This window comes from Eumetopias jubatus, unplaced genomic scaffold, assembly GCF_037043125.1.
Source record: "Eumetopias jubatus isolate StellerSeaLion01/CBP00866 unplaced genomic scaffold, mEumJub1_p1.0 scaffold_6, whole genome shotgun sequence".
In the NCBI taxonomy this organism is placed as follows: domain Eukaryota; kingdom Metazoa; phylum Chordata; class Mammalia; order Carnivora; family Otariidae; genus Eumetopias; species Eumetopias jubatus.
Window position 1 is genome coordinate 43,769,105 of NW_028274812.1, and position 22,105 is coordinate 43,791,209.

General features: G+C 34.9%; 1 protein-coding gene across 4 annotated transcripts in view; it reads left to right on the forward strand.

The window, feature by feature from the left end:
* Positions 1–22,105, forward strand: part of FAM184A (family with sequence similarity 184 member A) — a 110,066-nt gene that overhangs the window by 72,172 nt on the left and 15,789 nt on the right. For 3 of the 4 annotated variants that reach the window (XM_028117095.2, XM_088024256.1, XM_088024257.1), the window contains 2 exons: positions 13,414–13,626; positions 18,764–18,917. In XM_028117095.2, coding sequence (XP_027972896.1) covers positions 13,414–13,626; positions 18,764–18,917 — 367 coding nt within the window. Of the gene's footprint in view, positions 1–7,541; positions 7,584–13,413; positions 13,627–18,763; positions 18,918–22,105 lie in introns of all 4 variants that reach the window. The other variant, XM_088024255.1, reaches the window with a different exon arrangement.

Below are 22,105 nucleotides of genomic sequence, written 5' to 3' on the forward strand. Positions count from 1 at the left end.
GTTGGATCATGTTACTCTCCTGCTTCAAATCTTCTACGTTTAGATTACAATCCACACTTTTACTGTGGCCTGTAGTAGCCTTATGATTTGTTCCCTGCCAACATCATCTCTTGCCACTCCCTTCCTTTTCTGTAGTCCTACTGGAAGACTTGGAGTTCCTGGAACGAACACACACACACACACACACACACACACGCACACGCACACACACACACGTTTAATCCATTGCGGGGCCTTTGCACCTGCCAGTCCCTCCACATGGAACCCACTTTCCCCAGATCTTCATGGCTTGTTCTTTTACTTTGTTCAATTCTCTGCTCAATCCTGAGTCTTCAAAAAGATCTTCCCTAGCCACCTCCTCTAAAATAGCACCCTCCATCACTCTATGTCCTCGTACTCTGCTTTGTCTTTCTTCAGAACATGTACTACTACATAGCCCCATATTGATTCTTTTCCCTATTAGAATGTGGTTCCATGAAAGCTGGATCTTTGTACTGTTCACAGTTGCATATCCAGCTGTTTAAACTGCCTGGCATATAGTAGGCACTCAATAGTTGTTGAATGGAATGAACAAAAACTGAGGCATAGCGACTGAAGAGGAAGTTGTCAAATATATGAATAATTCTAACCATTTAGGACCTGTTTCACTGAGAATACAAGAGAAACTATAGAGGAACAAATCATGAAATTTGATGGAATACTTTGCTAAAGGAGAAGGAAATGTTAAAGTTGACTGAGGATTTAAAGCCAGGATAACTGCGTGGAGCACTGGGTGTTATGCACAAACAATGAATCATGGAACACTACATCAAGAACTAATGATGTAATGTATGGTAATTAACAAAACAATAAAAAAATTAAAAAAAAATAAAGCCAGGATAACCAGAAGAAGAGCATCTGAGACAGGGAGGTCATGAACTACTTAACTGGGGGGAAGTGGGGTGGTGAGATGGTAAGTTTGGTTTTAGACATATTGATTCTACATCACAGGAAATTTTAGAATTTTTCACACTCAGTTGGAAAGGGCAATGACATGAATAAGAAATAGAGCATTAAAATAAGTGATGTTGATCGAGAGCAATGGAGAAGCCAGTCTCTTCAGGCTGCTACAGACCATGTTCTGATTTCTAGACCAGTGCTGGCCAAGATGGTTGCTACTAGCCACATACGACTGCTAGAGCACCTGAAGTGAGGTTCATCCAAATTGAGATGTCACTGTAGAATGTATGCTGGGTATCAGATACTTAGTACAAAAAGTGGATGGAATGTCTCACTAATATTTTTATAAGCTATAATTACATGTTGAGATGATGTTTTGGATATATTGGGTTAAATATATGACTAAAAATCTACTTTTCTAAAAATATGGCTACTAAAAACTTTTTAGATTACACACGTGGCTCTCAATTACAATTCTATTCGATAGCACTGGTCTGTACTATTTAGATCACAAAAATTTGGAGTAAATTTAGCTTAGTGCTCATTCTGCTAGCTCCATCTCTTAACTCTTAAGTTTGATGTTAGGAAGGAAGGCATTCTCTTTAGAAATTGCATTTCTGCCTACTGAAAAAATATATTTATATTTATATCAGTTTTTATGTTTGTTTTAAAAGAATAACAGTAATACCTTTTAATGGAAGAATAGATGGATTCTGAGGTAGAGATATTAGAAAGGGAGCTGAATAATCAGCTCCTCCCAGCTAACTCAAAGACCTTGACAGAGCCCCGAGCAGTGATAGGAGATCAATGAAGCTGACCCGGAAGGTTCTAAATCCTCTTTGTAGAAATTAGGAGAGGAGGAAGCTATGTAGAACAAACATCAGAGATCCAGCCTCAGCCCTAGGAAAAGAGATGAGTAAGGAAAAGGGAAGTCAAAGAAAAAAACAGCAGAAAGAGTGAAGGGAAAGAACATATGGAGAAAGAGAGAAACCAGATAGAACAGAGAATGTGAATAGCAGGTAGGGCCTCAGAAAATGTGGAATGGAATTAAAGTCTACCAAAAACCAGCCAACATCCATTATTCTTCATACTTCAGTTCCTGGATTCAAAGTTAGTATGCAGTATTTTCCTTAGTAAATATGGAAGCTTGTTTCTAAGTTCTCTTCAGTCAAAAAATTGATGATATTATTTTACTTTAACTGTATTTTATCCTCTTTTATCCGACTTAGTGTTGTTAGTGTTCTTCCTCTTGAGACTTTTTTCTCAAGATTAACAGTACTAAATTGTTTTCTGAATTAATTTGCAAATCTAAAAATGTTTAATTTTCTTTTCCCTACCAAAAACTCCCTTTTTAGAATAAGTTTATCCAGTTCTTAAATTGGTACATTTAGGAGAAGAGAGTGAAGAGATAGAACAGTGATATCTACACCTGGCTTTAAAAAGAGATGCTTTAAAATACTGGGAAATTATTGTGTACTAAGTATATATCTGTTCTGCAAAATACTATAGTAAGACCTGTGATGAAATGCAGAACAGTTTGTGCCTTCACACCTGAAAAATATTTACGAACATTTAGATAGCATTGTAGTAACAAACTTAGCATATTCCTAATTTCAAATGACAAAATACTAAAAAAAAAGCATTGGGGATCTGAAAGGGTTCAATGGGTATATGATTATAAAGTTATTTAAGATAATCTGAGAAAAGCATTAAGAATTATCTAACATATTAGTTTGTCTTCACCTTAATTTCATTTTTTATATGCCTGTTACTACAACTTTAGTTTAAATACTGAACACTTGTTCATGAATTTTTCTTTTTTTTTGCTTTAGGAGAATTATTAAAATTGTGATTGTCACTTCTAAAACTTAGGTTTGTTGGTTACTTTTCTGTAGTAAACCTTGAAATTAATATTAGAAAAAGACTACATAATTTGCTTTAAGAAATTACCATATTATATATTAAATATTGAATTTTAGAACATTTTATTAAGCTTTAACATTTTACTTGAATTGCAGTGTAAGATCAGTGTACATATTATTTCAAGGAAATTAAAAATTTGATAAATGACATTTCTTGTATTAGTAATGAGAATTTTATTCTGTGGACATTGGATGGCATTTTGACATTTGTCAAGAATTTAGTGTTTCTGATAGGCCATGTAGTGTGCTAGACTCATAATGGAGTCATAATGAACTCTGCCTTCCCGTTGCTTATAATCTAGAAAGGAAGGCAAAGAGAAATAACAGTCTGACACATTAACTCATTACAGTTGTGATACACAGCGTGTGTACCCTGGGGACCTAACATAGTCTGGGAACTTGGGGAAGGTTCCTTTGACTGTGGGATCATTTACCTAGGACCTGAAAGAGAAGGAATCAGGCCAAGAGGAGAAGGAGACAGCATTCTGAGCAGAAGGGGACATATGTGCAACGGCCCTCAGGCAGCCCCCATATACCTTTCCTTGGAGACCAGAGGCTGGGGAGGTAGGTAGGCAGGTTGGATCATTTGGGGTTTTGTTGGGACTCTGTCTAAAGGACAATGAGGAGCTGTTGAAAGATTTTAATCAGTAGTGTGAAATATTCAAATGTTATAATTTCAAAACTCTGGCTACAGTATGGAGAATAGACTACAGCGGGACAAGTTAGGTGCCATTCAATGAATATCTCTCCCTCTTGGCAATCTTTCTTTGTTTGGATTAATATTTTCTGGACAAATATTTAGTATACTTGATATACTCATTAGTTCATTTCTCTGAGGATACATTTCTAAGTCTTGACTACAGGATTTCTGCATGATACCAATGTATGTATTTTTTCTAAATTTTTTCTTTTTAACTGAAATTTTCTCTTTACTGCTTCTGTTATTATGGGGGAGAGGAAAAGTAAGGTAGGGAGTGCAAAAACTAAATAAAAGTCTGTATCATTCATTTAGTCTTGAAATAAGTATTTATTGACCTATTTACTTTTTGTCACATACCATTAGGCACTTTGGATACAAACTCTGAATAAGACATAATCTTTGTCCTTCAAAAGCTGGTAATTCAGTGGATTTCAATATGTATATACTAATATATTTACAGATGGCAAACATGTAAAACCCTGTGCTATTTTCTAAATGAATAAACTCAGGTTTAGAACAATGAGATGACTCCTGAGAGCATAATTTCTTACAAACGAAGCTTTAAATTTCTAATTAAGTGCAGCAACTTTTTAACTTATTTTTAGCTTTCTCACTTATCTGAAAGTCTGATTATATTCGTCCTTCAAGAAAAGAAATCCTGAAACACATTCAGTAAGCCTTCTATGTTGAGGTATGAGTGCTATCTATTGAAGAGGATGTGCTGAGGCCCTTTTCACTCATCTCAAAAACTGACAAGCTTAAGATGTTTTAAAACAAATTGACTATTATATAGGGTATTATTTTTTATTAACATGGATCTTGCTTATATAGAATGCTTGCCAAATAATATTTTTGCGTACAGATTTTTAGTTCATCCACTATTCTTTTTTTTTTTTTTCACTTATTTATTTGACAGAGAGAGAGAGACAGTGGGAGAGGGAACACAAGCAGGGAGAGTGGGAGAGGGAGAAACAGGCTTCCCGTGGAGCAGGGAGCCCGATGTGGGGCATACCAGGACCCTGGGATCGTGACCCAAGCCGAAGGCAGATGCTCAACGACCAAGCCATCTAGGCACCCCCATGGAATATTCTTTCAAGAAGACACTTAACTTGGGGGAATCTCATCTAGTGTTGTGGCATAAATACCATCTATATGTCAGTGACTTGCAAAGTTAAATCTCTAGCCTTGACCTCTTCACCTGAACTCAGAATCACATGGTTGGCTAACAGGCATCTCAAATTTCACATGTCTGACTCTGAAATACTGATTCCCAGTCACCATCCCCCAACCCATCATCTTTACTTCTTGGCACTGCTTGTTGCTCAAAACAAAACCTGAAGCATCATCCTTGATTTCTTTCTTTCCTTTATCTCTCATGTAATCTGTCAGTCCCATTCATTCCACCTCCAAAACACCCCAGCTCTGTCTGCTTCCATCACCCCTAGTAAACACTAGGCCAAGTCACCATTGTAATAGCCTCCTATCCAGTCTTCCCAACTTCACTTTTCTTCATAGCGCTCGAAGTAATCTTTTATGATGTAATCAGATCTTACCATTCCCCTCCTTTTAAAATTCTCTCAAGGTACTTCACTGAATTAAGGCTCTTTGTTTTTATGGCCCTACAAGACCATAAGCCATCTGGCCCTGCAAAAAATCACCCATCTCATGTCATTCTCACAAACCTTCCCCCCCAACACACATACACACATGTACATCCAGTCACTCCCAGCTCACTTCCCCCTCAGGGTCTTTGCGCTGGCTAATCCATTTGCCCGGGTACACTTTCCGGGCAAATCATCGCATTTCGTGGCTGGCTTTTTCACTGATTCCGAGTTAAAATGTCACTTCTTTCAACAGATGTTTTCTTACGATCAACCCAGTATCACTTCTAGTCATTTTCTATCACAGCAATCTTTTTTTTATCATAGCTTTTATCATCAACTATTTTTTTTTTTTTTGTATATTTGTTTTGTCTTATTCAACTCTCTGTATCACTCTCTACTTAAGATATTTCCTGGAATTTAATAATACTCCAATAAAGATCTTTCTAAATGAAAAAAATCTTACTTCATTTACGTATTAACCAATAAGGGTTGTGACCCAATAGCATGAGTGCATTTCCCCATTGCCACAGCCAGGTCTGTGATGTGAGTCACCCCAGGTCACAGTTCAAAGACCATGCCTTTTGGTTTAGCTGTTTCCATGGCTTATAACTAACTGTGTTGACAGAGACAGTGCCCCTGTGAGTTTAGATTCCAAGTGTTCTAATATACTTCTGTTGTATAAAATCCAAAATCTGGAATTCCTAAGGGAATTCTAAACTGGCATGCCACTTTATGATCTGTCATATTAGCCTAGTTTTATCAGTTAGTTCAGGAATCCTAAGTAACATACATATTTTTGTCTGATGATAGCTTAAAGAATGAAAAATAAAATCTACTTCATAAGTAAATGCCATACATTTCAAATTAACTTCTAGTACTAGGACATCAGTTCTGAGAAATACAAAGAGGTAAAACAAAAACAAAAAAACACAACTAAAAATCCCTCAGCTTTTCATAAATTTTGCCAAGTCTGGAGAAGTGTCTTATTAGTGTATAAAGAATACTGAGTATGAAAAAGCATAAAGAGAAAGTAAATAAAATTAACACAACTTATATAAAAGAAAAATTGTGTATGTATATATAAAATGTATATTATGTATTACATATATAATTTTATGTATTATATATATATGAGAAACATTACATTGAGCACTTATAGAATAACCAGATAGAGGTTAATCTTTTTTCTCAACTTATTTTTATAACTATACTATATCCTAAATTATATCTCATATTAGTCTAAATTATTAGTAAAAAATTATTTACCAGATAAAAACAAGTTTTAGTTTATGACACACCAAGGAGTAATCACATTATGAAAAAAAATTATGTTCTGTCTGAAAATTTGATTAATGTCCAAAGTAAAAACTATTTCACAGGAACTTTTCTACTTAAATTACTAATATAACTGGGGCGCCTGGGTGGCTCAGTCGGTTGAGCATCTGCCTTTGATTCAGGTCATCCCCGTCCTGGGATTGAGCCCCACACCGGGCTCCCTGCTCAGCGGGAAGCCTGCTTCTCCCTCTCCCACTCCCCCTGCTTGTGTTCCCTCTCTCACTGTCTCTCTCTCTCTGTCAAATAAATAAAATCTTTTTAAAAAAAATACTAATATAACTTCAAAATACTATTTTGTATTTTTGGAAAGAAAAAAAAATGAGGCAATTGAAAATGAAATCATATTTTCCCCCATATTTGGGGAAAGAGAGGGTGTGGGTTTTTCCAGTTGTTTTATGTCATTCAAAATTGGAATGAACTTCTGAAAAATAAACCCAGATCGTAATTTTGCCAAATATATCCTAGAAAATAGGATTGAAAAGATATAAATGCATCTCTTCTTTCCCCCAAGTATAAAATCAGATTATTATTAAATGTTCACATTTTTAATGATTAACTCATTTATTTTTGGCCTCCAAATTATGCAGACAATCAAGTTAGTGTTTCAGTTCTCATCTGCTCATTTCTCTTGAGAAATCTGTCATGAGCATACTATACCAGTACTGAGTATAATGCTTTAAAGCATTATATTTTAGATTTCTGGGAGGAACTTAGAACAGTAATATTTCTTCTAGGTCCTTCAATAACCATTATCTTTTCAAGTGAACTCTGATTTATATGTACTGGCCTTCAGTATTTTGCATAGGTAAGTCTGCCATTCCCACAAACATCAGATACTGTTTTAAGGGACTACAGATAATTTAGATTGTGTCTTAAATTTTTTTGTCTAATTCCTTTCTCAGAACTGTTTTCAACTTATTTTTTCTTGAGCATATTATAATTAATGTCCTGTGTTTTACTCTACCGTTTATATCCCTCTTTCTTTCACTTAGTTGATTTCTGAATGTTTCCCTTTATTCCTTTGATTTTTCTTCTTCCTAGCGGCACTCTCTGGGTGAAGCTTTGCATAAATCTATCAACAATGTAAGTGAGCGGCACTTACAATTTGTACAGAAGGGCATGTTGCACTTTTAATTTTGCATAAATATCATCACTGCTTTAAAGCTTTTAACTTACGATATAAAAAATACACTTCGGCATTCAATAAGTTATGTTTTATATATGGGTAACAAAAGCTTTCAGCCATTTGTTTGTGTATGCGCATACATCTACCACATTGTATTAATGAGCATATTTTTATTATAAAGCCAAACAAGATTTTACCTCTCAGGCATAAAATTCATTATTTAAATGTTTACTTTGAAAAATACTTTTTGAAAACTATTAACTAGTTGACTGTTGTAAGAATGCAAATAAATGTAAATTTGCTTTTCTTTTGTTAAACTATTTTTTGAGAAAATAGTGTCAATAAACAAGTGTTAGATAATTGTGAAGTTCATGAGATTCAGAACATAGTTTACATTTTGATGTTGTAATTATTATGAGATTTAAGTGAAATGAAGTAAATCCCTTTTCTAAGAATTGGCAAAGCTATTGTTCTTACTTAAATATTTAGAAATTAAGCTTCAAAGTAGTATTCCAATGTAAACACTCATTTAAAAATTTTTCATAATATGAAGAGAAAAAAATGAGATTTATTTTTATCATACCCAATGTTGTTTAAAATAACAGAGCTGAACATCCTTGAATATTTTTCTTAGATATCCGAGGGCAGAGGTCCTCAAACATTTTCTGTAAAGGGCCAGATGGTACATACTTTTGGCCTTGGGGGCCGTGCAGTTTCTCTGGCAGCTATTGGACTTTGCTATTGTAGGATGAAAGCGCCATAGACAACATGTGAGTGAATCTGGGTGGCCATGTTCCAGTAGAACTTAAGTTACAAAAAAAGACTGCAGTTTGCCAACTCCTGTCTTAGGGGAATCAAGGCTTGAGTCAAGAGATGTTCTGTGAAATTTTGATACTTCTGGAGGGAAACTATTTCCTCATAGCTTTCTAAATTCTTTCTACTATACAAGAAAAGAACATTTTATCTACTTTTAATACTAAACTTTGTTTTCTATGTAAAAAGTAATTAGAAATACATGAAGAAAGGGGCACCTGGCTGGCTCAGTCAGTGGAGCATGGGATTCTTGATCCTTGAGGTGGTGAGTTAGAGCCCCACATTGGGTGGAGAGATTACTTAAAAATAAAATCTTTAAAAAATAAATACATGAATACATTTAACACCATTTAAAAATATATTTAAAAAATAAGCAACAAAGATATTTCTCTCAATGTTGGTGAAATAAGGCTCCATTTAGCAATTCACATATTTAAAAAAAATTTACATATAACATAGTAAGAATTTGGGCATGATCACTATATTAAACCAGAACCACTATATATAAACCATATATACTAATTGGAGTAGGAGTAAGAACCCAAATAGGATGATTATCAGAATTAATTGAACTTCAGAATACTTGTGACAACATAGTTACCTTTTCTTAGTTATAAATGAATAGTTATAAATGAAAAAAACAACCTTAAATTGAAGTTAAATCTATTAGTAACTAAAATGGGAACGCCTTGATTCATCTCCTACAAAAAAAGTAAAAGGGGTTGGTGACACAATGAAATCCCCATTAATTAATTTCCTTTTGTAACATTATAGTCTTTGAGGATCAGTTCTTCCATTCTGTCATCATCCAAACAAAATATTGCCTTGTCAGTGTTGTTGAGCAGGGTGAGCATCTACCCACCCCCTCCACACACATTCTTCCCCAGCCTTCCATGCAAGTTTTCTGCTATATACTGTCTTGTTCTAAAAAACAAGTGGTTATGGATACCTTTGTCCTTTATAAAAGCTCTCTAGTTTTTTTCAACGAAGAATGAGAGGGTGATTGGGAACATATTATAGAAATAGCTTAAGGACATTAAGTAGGCATTTTCGTGATTCTTAATTGATAAATTCAGTTTATAGGTTTTCTTAGAAAAATACCAAGAAATTATGAACAATTCAGAATTTTCTCAGAATGGTCATAATTTCCCTAAGCTTAAATTTATTTTCTTAGCTAGACTCTTCAAAAATAGCAAATTAGTGGTTAAAAAGGGGGAAAAAGGAATTAAAATATTCAGGGACCTTCAAACATTTTACATGAACAATTATTTTTTTTATTTTTTTTAAAGATTTTATTTATTTGACAGAGAGAGACAGCAAGAGAGGGAACACATACCAGGGGAGTGGGAGAGGGAGAAGCAGGCTTCCTGCTGAGCAGGGAGCCCAGTGCGGGTCTTGATCCCAGGACCCTGGGATCATGACCCGAGCCGAAGGCAGATGCTTCACTAACTGAGCCACCCAGGCGCCCCTACATGAACATTTATATAAGTTGTTGACATAGTAAAAAATTATCCTTACTGTCCTCCAAGCCTTTGTTAGCAGTTTTTAATATTGCCTTATATATTTGGAAGTACTGAACTGAGTATCACACGGTTTAGACTTTCTAAGAATTTGCGTTGACCTTTCTTGTCAAAATTGATAAATATTTTGGCTTAACATAATTCCATGTCCCATGTTGACATACTATCAGATCCAGTACCTCAGATTTGATTCATTTTCTATTTGAGGGTGTTTTTTCATGCACCACTGTAAAGGGACAGAATCCTTGTGAAACTGCCCTGGAGGAAATAGGTAAAGCTTTCCTTTCTACAGAAAAATGTATCCATATGCTTTTAATTTTAATTTTCATCTTTTTGAAAATTTTACACTTTATTTTCAAAAAGACATCAGTGTATTAAGTGGTAGAGATCAGAGAGTAGCAATTACTATTGGCCTTTAAAATTGTTTACAAAGTATCTCATACCTGTTGATCAGTAGAATACGTTATATAATTCATACCAAACACCTGTGGTAAGAATTTTTTAAATGAAGACTAAAATTCTTTTTTGAAATAAGGATTCTTCTGGTTTATTTAAAGACAACAAAATAAAAAGCATTAAAATTTAAAATTAGAACAAATGTATAGAAACTAATACCTATACTACATATTTTGAACATATTATTTGAACAACCATTTTCATTCATTTATCCAACAAATGCCTTTCTATAATTTTGTAATAAAAGTTCTGACCAGGATTGCCCAAACTATTTGACACAAAGTCTATCTTTGTTCTCTTTTATTTTGAATTAATGAAGTTTTATATTAATATGTATTTCCATAAAGTATACTAAACTCAACTGCTTAAATTATAGCTATAAAACATTAGTTCATTTTACATTGCTTTGCTCATTATTTCTGTGTTTTAAAGTGCCATGTAATTTTCATGTTGAATAAAGGCTGACAATTTAATGCAGTGCTACTAATTTATTTATAAAATCAACAAAGTAAGTTTTGATGCTGCATTGCATGATAAAGGCTTTCTGCATATAATTCATGTTATGGTCTTGAGCATGAATCCAGAGATTTTAGATAGCCTTAATATTATTTTGGTGTGCGTTCAAAGTTAAGAATACAGAATATCTAACCTAAGTATATTTGAACACTACATTGCATGATAATGTCTTTTTTGCGTGTATTTTATCCAGCATAGTTACAAAGATTAATCTTATATCCTAAAATGAAAAATACTTTAGAATTCTTTCACGGTAAAGTATAATAAGTGTAAAGTATTAAGTCAAATATTTAAGTGTATTTTATTTAAACTAGAGAGTTTTGAAAGTGTGCTTAGGTTTTAAATATGTAACTATTATACTACTGTGGTACCTCATTTTAAATGTTGTATTTCTTCATAAGTTTCATCCTTAAATAGTTAAAGTGTGAGTCGTTGTAGTCAAATTAACGTGAAAGAGCTTTTTTTGATGCAGTGAATTTTTGAAGTGGGTATTGCAGAAAATCAGATACACTGCTATGAACTGACTGGGTTATCCCTCAGTGCACCCTTACCTGGGGTACTGGACCCAGGGCTACTACTAGCACATATGGTACCTGTGTGCAAATTGGAAAAACATGACCCTTTTCTTTGAGTTGATGCAGACGCATATCAAGGCAGGCAGATTTGTGATCACTGTGTTCACTGGATGGATTTTAGTCCTTACTTGTCCAGGGGTCAATTAATAGCTTTGATATCAATCATTATAATACATCAGTCATTATTCTACATGTAACATAGTCGTTTCCTAATGTTCTTATAGATGTTCTAACAAGTTGTCACCAGAGACAAGGCAGTCACGTGGGTCCCCATGCTGGGTCTGCGACAAGGTTGAACTTGGGAAGAGAGTAGTTAGACAGGTGCCTTTTCTATTTCAAGGACCAGCTAGCTGGGAAGAAAATGACTCTACCAATTACACGTTAGTGTTCACAAACACACATTTTTGTTGCCTTTTACCCTTTTATGATTTACTTTTCCTTTCTGGGTTGTCCTTAATATTTATTTCATCCTGATTTTCTTTGCATAAAATGGTAAGAAGTCATATAGTATAATTTGTCTTAGTCTTCCTACTCTACAAGTATGGCCTTAACTGTTGCTATAACATTGTCCTTATTTTTCCTTCTTATTTTTTGCATCTCTGGTGATTTTCCACCCTTTTTCTTTCCCAGGTCCCTTCTCCTTGTGAGACATTTGAGGCATCCTACATCTGCCTTCCATCAATCAAAAGAAAATCTTTTCCCATTTACAAAAACTCACTTTACAGTGTCTTCTCTCCCTTAGCTTAGCCTTCTAGGCCACAGAAACTGTTTTACTTGTATATAAACACATATAGCATCTTAAATTACTTACTGGAACACATTTGACAACTTTTATCTGCTTCTCCCTATGTTCTTTTTAGCTTCAGACTTCTACTAGAATACAGATAAGTTCCAAGTTACAGTTTCTTGTTTATGAAAACAGAAATAGATCAAATTAAATGGTTATATCAAATGTATATGTGAACATATATATACATATACATGTGTTTTGTGCTTTTATTCCTTAAAAAGGACTTAATTTTAAGTATTTTAAAACACCCAGAAACAATGCAGACATGTTAATGGTGACGTCTGTGTACAAAAGGAATAACAGATCAGTTTTCCATAGTTAAAGAAAAGTACCTGTCATTGTGAGGATATAAATAGAGGATTGCAGGATGTTTGTGGTTTTTAAAAAAGCTTGAAGTTTTGTAAATCCTTTGAATTAAATCAAAATTCAAAAGTGAAAATCCTTTTTATTTACATAAGGATTTTAAGTTATGAATAGATAAATCTGTTAAAGAGTAATTTTTTCAATTCTCAAATAATCTTAGTTGATATTTATTGAGCACTTACTACATGCCAGGGGCTGTTCTAAGTGAATTATGTGTAGTAACACTCTTCAACTCACACAGCCTGGTGAAGTACTAATATAGCAAGTGGCAGACCTAGGATTTTAACTCAGAGCCCACAATTCTTAACTACTCAACTTTACCACCTTACAAATAAGCAGTTTAACTTTTTATACTATCTCCTTGAGGTGACCATAACCTAATAAATACATTAACATTAGTTGCCCTGTTCTTATTTCATATTATAAATTTTTATTGCAATGTAACATAGGTGTTCATTATAACAAATAGGTGTATTTCTAAACATGGGCTACAGTGTGCTTTAGAGAGTCCACACAAACTTAATACCACTAAAACAGTCTATTTTTTAGGATAATTACTAAAATTAGAATTAAAAGTGGTAATACCTAAATATTAAATAATCTGTGATATATTGTAAAACATTTTAAGTGGATACTTAGTTAAGGCAATTAGTTTACTATAGTTAATATTGTTGACACGCTTTTTTTCCCTTAGATTGGCAATCTGTGAAATATGCCTTGTACTTATTCTTCATTGTAACATTCTGTGGCATAGATTTCCTTGCTGAAACAGAATCTGGAGATGCAACTTTCCCAATCTCAGACTTCTCTGCAGCAACTGCAAGCCCAGTTTACACAAGAACGACAACGACTTACCCAAGAGCTTGAAGAATTAGAGGAACAACATCAACAGAGACATAAATCTTTAAAAGAAGCACATGTCCTTGCATTTCAAACTATGGAAGAAGAAAAAGAAAAGGAACAAAGAGTAAGTTTAATGTGATATATGTTCAAAGGTAATCCAATAGCCTAATAATTATTAGCCTTCAAATTCTTAAGAATTCATTTTTTGCCTCCAAGTTATATACTGCTTCATTTCATTGTGTTTTCTAGAATCTGCCTTCTTGTGGGGGTCAGAATGACTAAACATACACACCAGTTACACAGATTAAGACCAACATTTTTTTTCTGTTTCCCGACATAATGCTGAGTTCATGATGAGACTAATACACCATCTGGTTTGTCATATATTTAACAGTGGTTAAATAAATTTAGCATGGTCCTACTAAGCTGTAACCACTGTAATTAGTACAATTTTGAACTTTTATAATAGTCTTTCATCAAATTTTTAATTTTTCTCTTTCGGCTGGATCTAAAAAAGACACATATATATCCAAGGGATTTATATTTTTTTTATCCCACATTTTTTAACTTACACTTTTTCCCCCTTATATACAAAGTTCACAATGAAATGAAATTTGGAGACAATTTTAAAATAGTACCTTTCCCTATATACAGCCCCAAAAGCTATGTGAAAAGTAGTGATACAGACAGATCATGTAGAAGAGATTTCAATCAAATAGATACATTATTGGGTTAATCAAATTGTATGCCAGAATCTCCCCATATCCAATACTTCCTTCTCTGTGAAAACACTAGTTTGACATAGTCTTAGTGTAATTAATTTTGGTTCAATTTATTTCTTTACACCATATTTTTCAATTTCTTCTAAGGACCTTATGATAATTAAGGTAAAGATTTGATAGAAAAATGCAGTTTTACTAACAATGATTTTCACCATATATAGTTATTACTGATATAGGTTGCTTCAATCTTTTATTTGGGTATGGACAACTATTTTAAGAACTGGTAGGCCATAAAGAAATTGTTAAAACAAAAAAGTCATATTCCTTTAAAAACCATTAACTTGCCTATACAATAAGTTGTAGTCTCTTCTTTTTTTTTTTTTTTTTTACTTTAGTCTCTTGATCTTGTCCAGAAAGTTAAGAAAGTTTCTTTGGTCAAAAATTAGGCCTTATTTCCATTATCCCTGATGAGTATAGTTACAGAAACTGTTAACAAAGTATCAGTGAACCAAATTCAACAATACACTGAAAACATCTGTCCACCATGATCACATGGGTTTTTTTTCCAGGGATACAAGGATGGTTCAATATCTGCAAATCAGTGTAGTTGCTACATTAATAAATGAAGGATAAAAATCACATGATCATCTCAATAGATGCAGGAAAAGCACTTGACAAAATTCAACATTCGTTTATGATAAAAACTCTCAACAAAGTGAGTACAGATAGAATATGCCTTAATGTAATAAAGGCCATATGTGACAAACCCACAGTTAACCTCATACTTGACAGTGAAAAGCTAAAAGCTTTTCCTCTAAGACCAAGAACAAGACAAGGAAGCCTGCTCTCGCCACTTGTATTCAGTGTAGTATTGGAAGTCCTAGCCACAGCAGTTGGACAAGGAAAAGAAATAAATGGCATCCAAATTGATAAAGAAAATGTAGAACTATCACTATTTGCAGATGACATGATACTTTATACAGAAAACCCATCATATTAAGAGAAAAGATAAGAACTGTATGATCATTTCAGTAGATTCAGGAAAAGCATTTGACAGAGTACAACACTGATTTACAATAAAAACCTTCAACAAAGTTGGTGTAGGGGAAACCTACCTCAACATAATAAAGGCTATATGTGAAAAACCCACAGCTAACATCATCCAAAATGGGGAAAAACAGAGCCTTTCCCCTAAGGTCAGGAATAAGACAAGGATCTCTGCTCTCACCACTTTTATTCAGCATAGTACTGGAAGTCCTAGCCACAGCAGTCAGACAACAAAAAGAAATAAAAGGCATCCAAATCGGGAAGGAAGAAATAAAACTTTCACTATTTGCAGATGATATGATAAAATACATCCGATACTGTATAGAGAAAACCTGAATGACTCCACCAAAAAACTGCTAGAACTGGTAAATGAATTCAGTGAAGTCACAGGATACAAAATTAATGTGCAGAAATCTCTTGCATTTCTATACACTAATAATGAAACAGCAGAAAGTGAAATTAAGAAAACAATCCCATTTGTAATTGTACCAAAAATAATAAGATACCTAGGAATAAACCTAACCAAAGAGGTGAAAGACCTATACTTTGAAAACATTAAAACACTGATGAAAGAAATGGAAGAGGACACAAAGAAATGGAAAAGCATCCCATGCTCATGGGTTGGAAGCAAATATTGTTAAAATATCTATACTGCCCAAAACAAGCTACACACTTCATGCAATCCCTATCAAAATACCAACAGCGTTTTTCACAGAGCTAGAACAAACAATCCTAAAATTTGTATGGAACCACAGAAGACCCCAAAGAGCCAAAGCAATCTTGAAGGAAAAAAAAAAAAAAAAAAGCTGGAGGCATCACAATTCCAGACTTTAAGTTATGTTACAAAGCTATAGTGATCGGAACATTTTAGTACTGGCACAAAAATAGACACACAGATGAATGGAACAGAATAGAAAATCCAGAAATAAATCCACAATTATATGGTCAATTAATCTTTGACAAAGCAGAAAAGAACATCTGATGGGAAAACGTCTCTGCAACAAATGGTGTTGGGAAAACTGGACCACTTTCTTACACCTTACACAAAAATAAATTCAAAGTGGATTAAAGACCTAAATGTGAGATCTGAAACCATAAAAATCCTAAAAGAGAGCACAAGCAGTAATTTCTCTGACAATAGCTGTAGCAAATTTTTCTAGATAGGTTCCTTGAGGCAAGGGATACAAAAGCAAAAATAAACTCTTGAGACTACATCAAAAAAGGAAGCTTCTGCACAATGAAGGAAACACTGAATAGGAGAAGATATCTGCAAGTCACATATCTGATAAAAGGTGAATATTCAAAATATATAAAGAACTTATATACATCAACATCCCAAAAACACATAATCCAATTAAAAATGGGTAGGAGACATGCACAGACATTTCACCAGAGATGACACACAGATGGCCAACAGACCCATGGAAAGATTCTCAACATCACTTATCAGGGAAAGCAAACCAAAACTACAAGGAGGTATCACCTCACACCTATCAGAATGGCTAAAATTACCAAGACAGGAAACAACAAATGTTGGCAAGGATGTAGAGAAAGGGGAACCCTCTTATACTGTTGGTGGGAATGCAAACTGGTACAGCCACTATGGAAAACGGTATGGAGGTTCCTCAAAAAGTTAAAAACAGAACTACTCTACAATCCAGCAGTTACACTACTGGGTATTTACCCTAAGAATACAAAAACTAATTCAAAGGGATACATGCAGCCCTATGTTTGTAACAGCATTATTTAAAACAGCCAAGATATGGAAGCAGCCTAAGTGTCTATCGATAGATGAATGGATAATGAAGATGTGGCATCTGAGTAATGGGATATTACTCAGCCGTTAAAAAGAAATGAAATCTGTCATTTGTGACAACATGGATGGACCTAGGGGCTATTATATTAAGTAAAATAAGTTAGAGAAAGGCAAATACTGCATGATTTCACTTACACATAGAAAATTTTAAAAGCAAAACAAATGAACAAATAAAACCTAAACCGACTTATAAATAGAACAAACAGGTGGTTGCCAGAGAGGAGGAGGTAGGGGGATGGGCAAAATAGGTGACAGGGATTAAGAGGTACAAACTTCCAGTTATAAGACAAGATATGGAGATGTAGTCAGTAATATTGTAATAACTTTGGTGACGGATGGTAACTAGAATTACCATGGTGGTCATTTCCTAGCGTTCATCAGTGTTGAACCACTGTGTTGTACACCTGAACCTAATATTGTATGTCAACTGTACTTCAATACAGCCCATAAACACACAATGAGGCCTGATTGGTAAATAACCTATTCATTGAAATCATTTGTGAATTAGAACACATAAGCTCTTGTATCAGTACTTTAATTTTACACAGTTTCTTTGAAACCTGAATCCTGTTCAGAAGAAATCAGAGCATGCAATTTTATTGTTGTCATTAGGTAGCCAAGCTATCTATATAACTAATGTCTAAACTAAAAGTCCTTTATATTGTTATATTTAAAGAAACCTCTGGCTTTTTTTAAAAAGATTTTATTTCTTTGACAGAGAGAGACACAGTGACAGAGGGAAAACAAGCAGGGGGAGTGGGAGAGGGAGAAGCAGGCTCCCCGCTGAGCAGGGAGCCCCATGCAGGGCTTGATCCCAGGACCCTGGGATCATGACCCAAGCCGAAGGCAGACGCTTAATGACTGAGCCACCCAGGCGCCGCAGAAATAAAACACTTTAGAAACAGTGACCATAAGTAGCCAAATATTAATTTATAAAAACTGTATTTTAGAGTAATGGTTAAAGAAATATAAACCTAATTACAACATGGTATCTTTCTCAGAAACCCTTCATGTTGCAGATTATGCCGAGGAAAACCCATCCTGGCACAGTTCAGTCTCTAAACTTGAAGTACCCTGAGCTCTCTTTTTTCCCTTAGCTTCTCTTAGTCTCAGCCACATGTAGTCCATTTTCTCAGGTCAGGCTTTTAGAACTAATCACATGAGAGGTTTGTTTACTTTTCCACTTACCTACTCTCACACTTTTACTTCTGTTGAAAATGCCTACAGAAAGTTGCAACAAAATATTTGATAAGGTTGGAGTTGTAAAAGCCATCATCATCTCTTTCTGATCAGAAGATCTTTTCTTGTTAATGCCCCTCTCCTCTCTTCTCTTTCCTAAATTTGTGCACACAGGGAAATTATGCATTAATTTAGGTGGCTTACCCCCCTCAGCAACTTGACAAGGACTTTTTTTGAAAACTACCTTAGATAAAGGGCCCACCCATATCCCAATTCAGACACACTATATTGAATCAAACTGATTTCAAAAGGATTGTTCTACTGAAGTGACCCTACTAATTTATTTTCTAAAGGTCATTATCTTATAATTTTCTTGAAAATGAATTACAAATGCCTTGTTTTTCTTAAATAACTGAGTTTTAGTAATTTTTTATTTTATTTGCATTTTCCTTCCTGTATTCTAGCATAATAATTTGAGTATGTTTCTCCTGTTTTAGGCTCTTGAAAATCATTTACAACAAAAACATTCTGCGGAGCTTCAGTCATTAAAAGATGCACACAGAGAGTCAATGGAGGGCTTCCGGATAGAAATGGAACAGGAACTTCAGACTCTTCGGTTTGAATTAGAAGATGAAGGAAAGGCTATGCTTGGTATTTTGAAAGGATTACAATATTGTCATATTTATCTGTATGTTCTACTTTAAAATTCAATAGGAAATCACAGCTTTATTTTTAATTTTTGAAACACCAAAACGAATAAGTGTTTTGTATATTTGAAGTTACCAAATGAAGAGGTGAGGATGGAGGAGTAGAATGGGTAGAACAGAAACAGTGAGGTGAGGTCCCCTCACCTTTCTCCATACTCTGGCTATGTAAGCAACACTCACTGGTGCTGCTACCTACCACTAAGTCCCACTAAGGGACTAAATGGAGTCAGGACATTCAGACTTTCCACTCTCCAGTGACTGAAAGAAGTAGATAGGCATGGAGCCAACATGTCCTTAGACTTGACAGTCATATGTTTATTTTCCACTTCAGGATTTTGTTTTTAGGAGAAAACTCATGTTTAGGTCTGACTTTTTGTCTAGGTATTTTTCAGATATTTCTTTAATAGGATTTTAATCTTTGAAGTATTCAAATTACTGCCCTTTTTATAAGGAGATCAGTTGAGGTTTAAAGAAAAACTGTATATGTATTTAAAGAGTGTTTGGAGGTTTTTTTTTGGTGTTGTTCAATAACTTTTTATTCCTACCATCTCATTTTCCTTTTGTTTGTTTTTTTTCCCCCCTAATTCTCTCCAGAGTTTTTATTGTATGTTGTCACATTTCAGGGGTATACCCTTTCCAAGTAGGAATTAGGAACAAAGAAGACCAAAGTGTTGTGGATACTCTGGGCCCCAAAGGCAAAGCCATCTGACACAGTTCATTGTCTCTACTATTGCTGGGAGCCCTAGGCCAAGTCATCAGAACTCTCTCCTCTTCCTCCTTTACCAGCCACTGTGATAGCTAGGGTGAAAATCATAGTGAGACTATATATCAGACATTTGTGGGATACCTCTTTACATGCTACAGAAACTGCTCAGCAAGGAGAATTGTTGCTCTGTATTTATATAGAAGGAGCTTATAGTCAAATGCAGAGGTAGTCTGTAAAATTCTGGTCCAAGGGACCACAGACTTTCCCCAGCTGTGTGAGGAGAAGTAAAAACAGGCCAAGTGTTAGCACTATTGTTTAGTCCGTTGAAACTTGATTTCAATACCTCTTTATTGGCAAAAAGGACTTTTAGTGATTTTTTTAATTAAACTTTTTTATTCTGAGATAGTCGTAGATTCATATGAGCTTGTAAGAAATAATACAGAGAGGGCGCCTGGGTGGCTCAGTTGGTTAGGCAACTGCCTTCGGCTCAGGTCATGATCCTGGAGTCCCGGGATCGAGTCCCGCATCGGGCTCCCTGCTCAGCAGCGAGTCTGCTTCTCCCTCTGACCTTCTCCCCTCTCATGCTGTTTCTCTCTCTCTCTCTCTCTCTCAAATAAGTAAATAAAACCTTTAAAAAAAAAGAAAAAGAAATAATACAGAGAGATCCTCTGAACCCTTTATCCATTTTCCCCAAAACTACAGTTCATACTACAACCAGGATATTGACATTGACACTGTCAAGACCTAGAACACTCCCATTACCATGTGGATCCCTTGTTGCCCATTTTATAGCAACACCTACTTCCCTTTCCTCCCCACCTTTAATTCCTGGTAACCATTAATCTGTTACCCATTTCTATAACTTTGTCATTTAAAAAATGTTATAAATGTAATAACGTGTAACCTTTTGGGGATTGCTTTTTTTCACCCCTCATAATTCTCTAGAGTCATCCAGGTTGTTGTATGTATTAGTAGTTTGTCCCTTTTTATTGCTGAAGGTCAGTTGTTGTCCTTCACCCACTGAAGGACATCTGGTGTTTTCAGTTCTGTGTAAGTGTAAATTTTCATTTCTCTGGGATAAATGCCTGGGAGTGGAGTTGCCAGGTCATATAATGATTGTAGGTTTAGTTTTCTTTTAAGAAACTGCCCAACTGTTTTCTAGAATGGCTGTACCATTTTATATCCTCACCAGCAATGAGTGGGTGACAGTTTTCTGCCACATCCTTACCAGCATTTGATGTCACGGTGTTGTAGTTTAGTCATTCAGATAGGAGTGTGGTATTATCTCATTGTGAATTTTACTCTGCATTTCTCTAATGGCTAATGATGTTCAACATGTTTTCATGTGTTCATCTGCTATCTGTATATATTTTCTAACTGGATTGCTTGTATTTTTACTGTTGAGTTTTGAGAGTTCTTCATGTATTCGAGATACTTAGTCCTTTGTCTACATTTTGCCCCCATTATTCCATTGAAATTACTCTCCCTGAGGTCACCATTGAACTTTGAAATTCCACTGCACTCCCACTTTTCTGATCCCTGCTCTTTAATCTCATGTGCTAGTCCTGTTTCCCATGCAACTGTTAAATATTGCTGTTTTCCCAGGATTTAGTCCCCAGCCCTCTGGTCCATTTTTTGGTCTTCAGGCTTTTCCTGGTTGATTGGATTCACAACTATGACTTCAACTACCATCTATTATGCTAGTGACGCCAAATACTTATTTCTAGACCAAACTGCTTTCCTTGTGAATTAGATTTCTATTTTTTACTGCATATTAGAAAGTTAGATATTCTAACTTATACTCTATATTTTTAAATATTAGCTCACCATCTCCCTCAGGTCCAAAATGTGTTGCCATTCCTGTACCTCCCATTTTAATTGAGAGTATTACTGTTTACCCAGTTGCCCAAGCCAGGAAGGTAGAAGATGCATTTAACTTTTTTTCTTTTACTTCCACATCCTGTTAGTTCCTTCACTTAAATATTTCCTACATCTGTTCCCTCTTCTTTAGTCCTTTTGTCATATTCGGTTCAGGGTCATGTCATTTTTCACCTGGGTTATTGCCATAACCTTCTCGTTGATCTTTTTCCTGCAGTTCACCCTCCAGACTCCAGTCTGGCTAATCTTTGTAAGACTCAAATCTCACCATGGAACTTCCCAACTTTAAATCCTTCAGTGACTCCCATGTCCTACCTCAGTGCCTGTCAAGTTTTTCCACAGAAGTAGCCTTACCACAGGGAGACTGAACTTACGCCCCCTACATGGAGGTCTCAGGAAGAGCCTAAAATGACTAGTTACAAGCACAGCATTTCTTTGAAGTTGTCTCATGTTTTATCTTTAAAATGTACAATTTGCATTTTACTCATATCTCCTTTGTATTAACATGAAATTAATGGCTTTCCCCAAAATCTTCAAGTACAATTCAT